Below are 12,211 nucleotides of genomic sequence, written 5' to 3' on the forward strand. Positions count from 1 at the left end.
CAAAATCAAGTATTTGTCATTCTCAGATTTTTTAGTTTTAAACTTCACTTTATTATTGAATACCAAGGTTGCTAATATGTATACATGGAATAGTGATATATGGTGTATCTACTAACTTATTACTTTTTAAACGGTATCACAGAATAATTAAGTTTTGACAAAGCCTGAGATTCAGAGTAAAGGACGAACTCCAATTTTGCCTTTGGGCACTTGTGAATATTTATTCCATGTTGTAACAAATGACTTTTATTCATCTGAATGGGAATCTGTTTTGATATTTTGATATACCCTTGGCCTTTAAAAGGATGTTTTGTCTTAATTATGATAAATGTGGCAGTCGAAAATGATCATCAAATGCTTCTGCACTTGTGTGCTATCAATATAATACATTCTGAAGTGTTATAAACGTTGATTTGCGAATGTTGCAAAATGGACTTAAATCCACAAAACCGGAGTATTTAATGAGAATGTGTGTCTAATAAATTAATTTGAATTGCCAGTACATTTTCTGTATTTTCATCTGTTTTACCATTTTACCATCACTTATTCTCACCCCTGATATATTTGCCCAACTTTTCATTATTCTCAAAACCGAAATTCCATACATATTTTATCATGATTATCATGCCTGCCACATGAAAGAAAAACAAGGAAGATAACTGAAGTAAACTGGGTAGAACATGCTTTATCGTGAAACTCGTCATTCCACAGCACTTTCATTTTGTATTTCACATTTGAATTGATTGTATATTTCAATCCATTATATTTATAATATATTTCAATTTTAAAAACTCCAACAATCAATTAAGTCAGGAATTTCGGAAACGAGGTTGTATTTGTAGTCATTCCCCATCTCACCGATCTCTGTAAACCACTGTCAGCATGATGCTTAAGTTCGGTAGCTAACTAACACTTCCTTGTTTTGTCATTTAATATTTAAACATAATACTTGGAAAATTTATGAGAGGCTCCAAATAGGGTCAATCATCATGGTGCACAATGGTGGATAATAGCAAGATTAGGAAAGAAAGAAATAATTAAATTATATAATCATCATCTTCAGTCACTTGTATTTCTGCATTTTACAAGTGTTATGATTTGATGCAGATGAATAAATGCTGGATATGTATTGCTGGTTTAGACCAGATAGTGCAAACTTAGAAAATCTGGGAATTCTTGGCTGTATAATGCGAGTTAGTCTGATTTAGGTGTAGTTATCAAACTCAAGAATTTGGCATTCGCAGGTGTCTTACATTAGTCTATATGCAAACTTTATCACTTTAAAATGATACCACTGAATAATTATATATTTCAAAGCTCAATTCAGTATACATTTTAAATTAACCATCTTGAGTTCAGCGTTTGGTCACGTAGCTACACATATATTATTTATTCCTTGTCGTAACAATTGACATGTTCAGCTACATAAAATAATATTGGATTTTACCTCTGTTCTTTACAAGGAAGTTTTGACCCAAATATTGAATATGTGTCAGGGCACGATTAGGACCAGTTTAATCTATGAAGAAATTTGAAAAAAACAAATCAGTTATTTACAATGTTTATCTTACTCTAATTTCTGTCATATTGCAATTTCAAACCTAGCATGAAATACTACAAGTTTGAAACGAATTACAAGTATGCTCTAACACGGGGTCTGCTTAGATAGATATAATAATGTATTTATTGGTGTAGCACATGTGTGAATTAACATTTATATCTCATTCCCACATTTCAAGACTTCAACGTATAGCACAATAGGCCTGTAAAGAAAATGTTAAATTAGTGCTAACAAACTAAACATCTTTAACTAAGTTCAAGTAGTTTCTAATTGTATTTATCTGAAAAATGCATAGGGAAATATTTTTTTCTTCACTCATGTGTGATTCAATGGAATAGAGCGTCATATATCTCTCCTTGTAGAAATATTTCCATCTTATATCGCAATCTGACATCATCATCTAACTTACATTATAGCCTACAAGGAAAGGAAAATTATTACTGAACAAACTAAACATATTTCAACTAAATACAGATCCTTTCTGTTTTTAACAAAATTCATATATGTAAATGGCATTCAAATATGTCTCACATTTAAGTTGCCTTGACTTTACTCTAAATATAAAGGGTCACAAGAATTAGGAAGATACCTGCTGTGAATTATGTTCACCATACAACATCATGTAACTTGTCATTCACCAAGGATTAAGGGGTGTTGTCAAAATCAATATAGCCTACACATTAGTAAATAACACTTTATTTATGTATTTCAGATTTTAGTGCATTGTATATTTCAATCGAAACAATTTTGTAGTATATGTAGCTTTCAAAATTCAAAATTAATGACAATCTGTAATTTTGGGAATGAATTTTCATAGCTAGTCAACCCCCATCTCACCGATCTCTGTAGACCACTTCCAGTATGACACTTAATTTCGCTTGGTAACTAAAACTTCCTAGTTTAATCACTTAATATATAAATAGAACATTCTTATAAAATGCATGTGAGGCTCAAAATAGGATAGGACATAATTGCACGCCATTGCACAAGACTGCATCATAAGTTAAAAACAGTATGAAAGAGACGTACAGGAAGATAAAAAAACTATATATATATACAGTCACGTGTATTTCTACATTTTACAAATGTTATAAGCTGATACACATGAATAAAGGATGTTTAAAATATCCTCTGTATTCATCCTGTGTTTATAATGAAATAATATGATTGAAGCACTTTTCCTCCATGTGCTAATGCTTTGTTGACAGCACTAAAGTTAGATAAGAGGGTTTAGTTCATTCTTAGGATGCCTGAGTTTTGTGTGAAGCAATACAGTTAATCCTGTATTAAACCTCTTGGCACATAGCCAGCCATGTATTTGTTCTTCCTTGACATACTGAATTTTACCACTGCCCTTTACAATGAAGATTAGACTAGAATATCAAAAACATGTCAACCCAAAATCAGGAACAGATTGATTAACGATGAAATTGTAAACACAAATCACTTATTTAAAACATATTACTTACTTTAAAGTTTACCTTATTGCAATTTTTGTCTAACCTAAAACATGTAAAATGCTACAAGAAGTCAGAGGTATGTTATGAGGTTAGAGTTAAGGCTAGGATTACAGAGATAGGTTTGTTAATCATATATGTGGCCTTATATATGTTTTTCTATCACACACACACACTCGCACACACACACACACACACAGACACACACATATATATATACTTTACTTTAATGAAACAAGCAATTAATACTCGACTAAATTTTTTAAACAACTTCAATATAGTAAATTGAATTTTATACTTAAATATATAAGAATAAATAAATAAATGAAGATAAGCAGGTCAAAATAATACATGAAAATGCAGTTAATTTCCTTCATTTGTTTATATTGTTGTTTATCTTCCATTTCCTACATCACTGGTTGTTTCCATTTTTCAAATGTATTTCTTATTCTTTAGAATTTAAGTTACAGGCATATTTTATCATGTCTGACACATTTAAAGGTGTCCTCATCTAACTCTCAGTAGAATGAGGCTTCAAAATGAGAAAATCTGCAGCAAGCTAGGAAGATCAATCATGGTCTTGTAACTGAATGTGTAGAAAATGTTCAACATTCATAGTCATGTAGTATATTGGGTAAACTAGGCACAGCTTGCATAGTCATGTATCATACTGAGTAGAGAAGGTACATCATGCATAGTCATGTAACGTAATGGGTAAACTTGGTATATCATGAATAGTCGTGTTACTTGGGTAAACTTGATACAGCATGCATATTCATGTAACTTGATGGGTAAACTTAGTACAGTATCATAGTCATGCTTCTTGATGCTAAACTAAGTACATCATGCATATAGCTTAATGATCCAAGGCACATAATGTTGTCAGTATTAATCTGTCCTAAATGTTAGAAAGTGTCTTATTCATTCTGCATTTCACAGTTTACTTTGTCAAATCGGTTTATTTAAACTGTTTGTAATAATATTTTGTTTCAAATTCATAGTTCTATGATCTCCGTCCAAGACTGCAAATGTAATATATGCACGGGGTATTGCTGAACGACTTCTTAATATATGCTGATCTGATATCCAGCATGCAGCTACAACGGCCATCTTTAAAATACTGTTATCACTACACCTTTTGGAGAGAAGCCATATTTATTTGTTTTTTACATGCAGGAGACTTATGTTTCTCCGAAATAAAATTATAATGTTCGTATATCAACTGGCACATTTAGTTATCATTATCTTTCATGATAGCATTCTCATATTAACTATGTATGTTCACTAATAGACTTGCTATAATGTCTAGTTGGTCCTGAATGAAAATGATGCAATCTGGACATTCATTATGGCCATCACTGTGGCCAGTTTTAAACATCGCATTACTAATTTTAATTTCCTGGTTGAATAATCGTGTCAGCATGGTGTTTTTAGTGTGCGATCTTATCACTGCCTCTCTTTTACTGGATAACTTCTTATACTGTTTTATTGGTCCTTTATTCAAAAATGGCGTCGATCTGACAGCTAATATGGCCAACTCGAAAATCTTGTTGTTTCCACTATTACATGGAAAGTCATTTTACATGAGATTTTCATCAGGAGAGTTCTTATAGTGTATAGTTGGTCTTAAATGACTATGATACAAATTGGCCTTCACTATGACAGCAATGATGGTTATCTTGTAAATGTTGTTATCTCTACTATTGTGAAATGGATGGCTATATCAACATGGGACATTATATAGTCCAGAATACAAAATAAAATTGCTTGCTTGTCCTTGTTAAGGGAACTTTACTACAAAGAATAATACATGGTTAATTACAACCCATGTAGTAACATCATACAATCTCCCGGCACATATTTGTGATGTAGTAACAATATTACAACTTATGTAGTAACAATACTACATAGAACTCCTGATATCCCCCAAACCCATGTAGTAACATTATCCAAGTTCAAGGAACTGATTTGTGACCTTCAAAACCTGGTGCAGTAATAATACTACAGAGCATTCCACAAACCCATGTAGCAAGATTAACCTATTTTCAAGCACTGAATTTGTGATTTCCAAAACCTGATACAATAGCAATGCTACATAGCTATCCTCCAAACCCACATAGGAACATTACTCTATTTCCAGGCACTGATATTGTGAGTTCCAAAACATGATGTAATAAGAATACTACATAGCTCATCCCCCAGACACATGTAGTAACGTTACCCTATTTCCAAGCATTTATTTTTTGGTCTCCCTAACCTGATGCAGTAATAATACTGAATTGTTTATCACAAAACCCATAAAATAACATTACCCTATTTCCACATGACATTGTAATGCTGATTTTTTGCATGTGCGAAACCGGATGTAGTAATTATACTACAGTGTTAATCCCAAAACACGCGTAGTAGCATTACTATATTTCCATTGTAACAGTCTAATATTCATTTTGTCATTTAAAAATATGATATAGTAAGATTATTACAGCTATTCGTCATACTACCTCCAGAATATAAAATAAAATTTAGTGTTGTCTTTATTATAGGACTTTAAATTTGCATTTAAATTAAATATCATTACAAATGTTTTCTTCATGGTTATATTATGTTTTGGGTTGCCTAAGTGGTTAGAGCAGGAGGTCACAGGTTCGAACCCTGACCTGGTCATACCAGATATTTATAAAACTCCGAGGCGGACGCCCTAACCACTAGGCCACCGGTGCGGTCTAGGGAGTATGCATGTACCATCAATGTTTGCACGTACGTGTATTTAAATTTGTATAAAAACAGCCACCAGAGAGAAATATAATAGAACTGAAAGGTTAGTTACCCAGAATATCCAGTGCATAATCCAGTTGAGTTAATCTAAAGCAAATGTATTATATCATAATGGACGCAATCAATCAGGATCAAAATTACTGATTTGCTAGATTATGAAGGTTCTGCTTTAATGTTAACCTTTGTCGAAAATACCATAAATTTGGTTTAGTTTTATGTTTCATATCTAAGTATGTTTAATCATGTAACACTGTGTAATACATGCAAAGTGTATACTTGACACACATGAATGCAGCTGTATTCAGGCTGATTGATTTTAACCAAAAGCACTATGTTGAAAAAGGGCCATTTTCTGCCCAATCAGAATGTCCTTATATTATGTATACTGTACCCATGGGGTGATTAACATTTATTTCTGACATCAGTGTTATGTTCATGTGTCCGTTGCCATGGTTACAAGGTGTCAAAATACTATCTTCGCCTAATACATGGGTTTGTTACTTTCACTGGAAATGACAAATGTTCTTTATGTATTTATGTATTTTTCTCCTTATATTATCATGCCTATATAATACACACACTACTGTGTTTCGATGTTTAGAAGTAAAAATAAATAAATTGTCTTTCACACCCCTAGAGGTAGCCAATATTCAAAATATAATCTATGTATAAACCATATATTCATCCGCAAAGATATAATATGGACATTGATAAGAAAGAAAAAACTATTTTATCAGCACTTTTTATGAACTTTTAAGAAATGTGAAACATGTTTTAGAAGTAATGGCAGTGGAGAATACAGGGAAGAAACAGACTATAGGTGTTGTACTCTCTATACCTTTTGCGTCTATTTTTTTGTATTGCATTACACCGACTGCACACAGTTGTCTGTGAAATGAGATGATGTACAAGTTTATAAAGAATATATACCTATAATGAACAAATGGAAACACATTCATTGTATTATTGATTTTGCAAATGCTATTTACTAGCATTTAGAGTCTGCGATGATGGTGATTTACATCGTTCAAGATTCGGGATTTTTATCTTGATTGCAACTTTCAAGAAATTTTTGGGAGCAAGTTTGCACATAAACTAGGGACCGCTCCGGTGGCCTAGTGATTAGAGCGTCCGCCTCGGATGCGGGAGGTCGTGGGTTCGATCCCCGGCCGAGTCATACCAGAGACTTAAACAATGGTACTAACAGCTGCCTCTCTTGGCGTTCAGCATTAAGAGGTTAGTGTTAGGACTGGTCGGCCTGGTGTCAGGATAATGTGACTGGGTGGGACATCATGCTACATGTCTGCGGCATGATGCCCCAGTGCTAGACATCACTATAAACTGCCACATTGCAGACATCGTAGCGATATGACTGAAAAATTGTTAAAGCTACGTTAAAAATCAAAATCACATCACATCACATAAACTAGGATGAACGAGTCAAAGTAAGGAATTTTCAACTTTTTCATTGCTTAAATTATCAATATATAACTATAACCTCTCTCTGTCCTCCAATGCACATGTAGGCATTCATTCAATTCTTTGTGTTGACTCAACCTGGGGCCTGGGGGCAATGAAAATTCAAAAATATATATAAATGTTTTAACGACTAAAATTACCTTATATGAATATGTTTTCATACATACCATTAACGCAAAGCTAGTCACATTATTATATTGACTATTTTAATTAGACGGAGGATTGGAAGGCAAATTGTGTGCATAAGTATTTTATGTACCTTTTACTATATATGTTGGCCGACATGCTTGTCCGTATTTCTACGCAAAAATCATGCGAATATCAAGCCATAAGGCTTTCTAAATAACTTTAGGTTCAGAGAAGTGTTAAGATGAAAATATATGCAAGCCAGAGAAGACGAAGCATCTGATAAAAGAAATGCACTCACTAAACACATATTACCTAACGGTAGCAGTTAACCAACATTAATAGCAAATCCTTATGATTGCAACGTCCCCGCTCATTCACCCACACTATGACCATGGGGTGATACACTCCTGCCGTTTGTACAATTGCGATGAGCAGCTGTTACTGTAATTGCCATGTTTTTTTGTATTTAACCTTGGACTCCTCTTTGCTTCACTGGGATGTGCCATACATAATTTGCAATGACCGCACAGTCATCAGAGAGAATACAAAGCATTACCAATAAACTATTCAGGCCAACATGGACATAAAAAGTCAAATTATGAATGAATATGTCTTATAAACATGCCTTCTGTCCTCATTTGAATGTGTTATGTACATTGCCAGATTACCCATTAAGCACGTGCTTAGGACATCAGCCCAACATTTGCACCAGAAAAAAAAAATGTTTGCTGATGAAAATATTGAATGAATTATATATGAACATTCGATCTGCATGTACGAATATTGTAATTTGGAATGGGGGCAGTACTGATATTTTCCAGCCTTTTATAGCTTCAGATATTTGTTTTTTTATTTTATTTCACATTTAGTAGTGGGGGTCGGGTACCATAATAATTTCAGCGATGATGGCCCAGCAAGGCATTAATCTGTCAATTGTTATGTATTATCATTATTTCTTCCTCAGTATCACAAAAATAAGATGTCATAACAATGGAATAATCATAATATGGATGACAATTCAAATTATGCAAAATTATCATTTGTCATACAATCATAAAAGGAGCCAGATGACTACTAGTGAAAGTAGTGGTCATAGTGGAGAAAAGCAAGTCCTCATTTGGTTCCCCAGTGTCATATTCACATTATGGAATAGATGATGCATCGTGAAAATGACTAGTTAGTGATGCTTTCTTTGTCAACTCATCATTTATTCATATTTTCAGCCAAGAAACCATAGCAAACTGAATACATGGGCACAACACCCAACAAACCGAGCACCAACCTGAAATGTCCAATACCATCCTTTGATGGAGTCCATGGAATATTTCACCTTGTATTGGATTTACAGCCAATGGATTTTATTTTTGGAGTAGCGAGAATGAATGTTTACATGAACAGACCAGGAAAATCCATGCATGACATAATCACATTGTTCCCCTTCTCTGTGAGATGCTCATTTCATATTTTGGAGCATGTTTGACTTGAGAGATGCCTATAGTGATGTCACGCAGGTAATCATCTGATATCCTGGGGGGATTCATTCAATTTCCAAGTGGATGCATCCATCGTGAAGTACAATATGTGCTTATTCAGCAAGTTATTATCTTGAACAAGAATATAAACCTTATTTGGTTACAGGAGTTGATTCATTTTCAAACCAAAAAATGTGGAAGTAGTCGACATCGGATAAGGAAAAAGGAACATTATTGTTTAGATATGACTTTGTTTTAATTACCTTGTAAATGTAATTTAATATCTGTTATTGAAAAGTTTTCAAACTTTTAGTGCTGCAGTGATAGATCACAGGGATTCATTAGCGTAGTAGGAGATTTCCAAATGGAAAGGCTGGATTATGGCACAAATTGGGACATTAACAAGATGATTTTGATGCCCATATGATCTTTTCATACAACACAATGTATGTGAGATCTTGATGTTGGTGGGATTTGAAGTTGAATTGATTGTGGACCTTTTATGGCAGCATGTGATGTGTTTTAGACCATTCACCAAATTGCCATATCTCACATAAACTCTGATAAAGTATTATTTGTTTTCGTACTTTTCATATATTTGCAAGCATTACCTTTGACATTTATTTTTAGTATATAATCATACAAAGAGCCTGCTAATTCCATATAATCAGTTCTTGTAGGGATGGATCCTGAAACTGATTCTATGAACAGGATCTAAAATGAAAAGACTCGGGTTATTATGCATTAATTATAATTCTTGTTTTATATCCTAAATAATTACGTCATCCATTATGCCATGTTACGTCCGAAAAATTTTAATTTCAGAATTGTTTTTGGTCAGAATATAGTGTATGCTTGATATGTTTTATGGTTAGTGCCAACTCCCCCCATATTTGTTTTTTCTATAAAAATAGGTTGATTAACATTTTCTTCCTATTAGTATTAATGATGTTATTATTATTATTACTATTATTATTATTATTAATATTATTTTTATTATTATTATTAGTAGTAGTAGTAGTAGTATTTTTAATAGCAATAGTAGTTATATTAGTGGAACCTATATTCAATCATGATGTCCTTTGAATAAAAGATTTTCATCTGTAAATGATATTATATTTATGGTTTTATGTTGTTATTATCAGGAAGGGTATAAGGTTATGAGGTTATCATTTAATGAAATAACGAAAATATTTGATTGCAATCAATATGCAGTATTTAAATTAATATATTGAACAAACTCATTTTGTTTATTTTTATTTTTGCGAGTTAGGGGGTAGGAATAATACAAGTATCCTTTGCAATAAACAGAACATATTTCAATTCAGTTACGTTAGCTTCCATCCTGACATTGAGACATGTTTCCCACTCTTTAGAAACAAAATATGCAATTTCTAATTTCAGTAATTGCTAGAAAAATCATTGATTGGGTAGGCAATTAAAAATTGATGTCATTCAAAAAACAGTTTTTCATGATTTGGAGGAGTGATTAGGAAAATGTGATAAAACATTAAGTCTCAAACTTTTTTTAGCACAAACAAAATTGTATAAAAATTTATACTATATAACTATGGAATATTAATCGCTTCACAACACTGTTTCTAACACAATCATTTTATGATGCAAAGATATTTGGCCACTCTCCTCTAGTTTCCTTTTACATCAATACCATACCCATACAAATATTACACTTTAGGAACATAAAAATAAAATGATTTGCAAATAATTGAGGCTCATATAATTGCTGTATTGTGGCGTAGAAGCAAATGCAAATAATAAAATCATACGTCAGTTCAGTTCCTTGGCTTCCATAACGACTGTGGACATGGTTCTCACTATTTGGAAATGGTTTCTAATTTCAGTAAATGTTAGTAATATCGTTGATGTAGTAAGCAAGTTTAAAATGTTTATGTCAGTCTAAAACTGATTTTGTTACATGTAGACGAGATTCGATCAAAATTCAGTATGAACAAATTGAATATAAATAAAATTATTAAAGTTATACTATCTAATTATATAAGAATAACCGCTTCACAACACTGGTTCCAAAATCAATATTTTCTGATGCAGACATGATTGTCCACCCTTGTATATTTCCATTTTAGCTGAATAACATATTGATATTTTGTTTTATCTTGCACGACATAAAAATACAAAGATTTTTAAATTGCGCATTATTCTTTGTTGGTTTTAAAACTGAGCAGTTGCTAATTTTATTTCAAACCTTTAAATTGACAGCTGTTGATATTATGAATATTAATTTTTAAAAAGAAGGAAGAAAAAATGTAACCTCCTTGAATCGAACTTTTTGTAACATTTGGCAGAATAATACTATACCATTTGAGCTATTTAAGCTTGCGTTGTTTCAATCTGTATATTATGGATTTCCTCCAAGCAGATTTATATAACTGCAGACGTTCCTTTTTTTGTTTGCCCAGTTAATGATTTAGATTTAAAGAATTAGTCATGTTAATATACGACTAAAGACCCAGATAACAAAATTTAATGAAAAAATACGCTGATGGTTGTAACTGTTATTTCCATCTGAAAATTGACAGATATATTTAAATACTTCATTTACGGAACTTCACTGTAACAGTGAGTGAAATAAACGTAGCAAACGGTATCATGATGCAATGAAGAAAAAACTCTGTTATTTATGTAGAAAATAAATAATATATATGTACCTATCCTGTCATTTAGAGCATGCTTTTAAAACAATTATCAACGTAAAAATACATTTCCATTTAATGTTTACTCCGTGTAGTCTTTGCTTACATATAGTTCATAATGCCCATTCAGCGCCTCTTCCAAAACTTGTGTTTCCAAGGCAACATAGAAAGAATGAAGGAAGAGAGAAACAAATGGATGACATTGTGCTTAAAATATCTGAATAGTTATGTTTTTTTTAAAAAATATAATAATGAAGGAAATAAAAAAGCGCACTCTAAAAATGCGGGTCTAACTTCTCACGCGTAGCGGTATGTAGGCAGCTACCATGCAACAGGAAAAACAAGACAATGATACATAAACAACGTAATGCAATAATTGTTTAGTTTTTTTTTATTTGCGCAATCGTGCGCACATACGTTAAGATGAGAACCCAACCCTTTTCATAAAAGTTAATCAATCAGTGTAAATGATTTGTTTGAGCAAGCTTGACTTTAGATCTTATTTCTAGTTTGAATTTGCTTAAATGTATCATTTTCTCTTAAAATTATCATACCAGCCCATGTTCAAAGGTCGTGTTTAGGTATGAACAAGACATGTATATTCATATTTAATGCAGAATATGGTGATTTTTACATTGAATAATACGATGAGACACAGAGTTGTGA

At 32.4% G+C, this 12,211-nt stretch overlaps 1 protein-coding gene across 3 annotated transcripts in view; it reads left to right on the top strand.

Annotated features, from left to right (window-relative positions):
- LOC149792028 (uncharacterized) overlaps positions 1-11,630 on the top strand; it is a 147,370-nt gene extending 135,740 nt beyond the window's left edge. For all 3 annotated transcript variants that reach the window (XR_016423466.1, XM_089970520.1, XM_089970519.1), the window contains one exon: positions 8,625-11,630. Coding sequence is in view for 1 of the 3 variants with exons in the window: in XM_089970519.1 (XP_089826645.1) it covers positions 8,625-8,687 (63 nt within the window). In the remaining 2 variants the exon portion in view is untranslated. The remainder of the gene's footprint in view (positions 1-8,624) is intronic.
- Positions 11,631-12,211: the final 581 nt, after the last annotated feature.

The sequence above is a fragment of the Sinohyriopsis cumingii genome, chromosome 9, assembly GCF_028554795.1.
Source record: "Sinohyriopsis cumingii isolate HCF-2022 chromosome 9, ASM2855479v2, whole genome shotgun sequence".
In the NCBI taxonomy this organism is placed as follows: Eukaryota; Metazoa; Mollusca; class Bivalvia; order Unionida; family Unionidae; genus Sinohyriopsis; species Sinohyriopsis cumingii.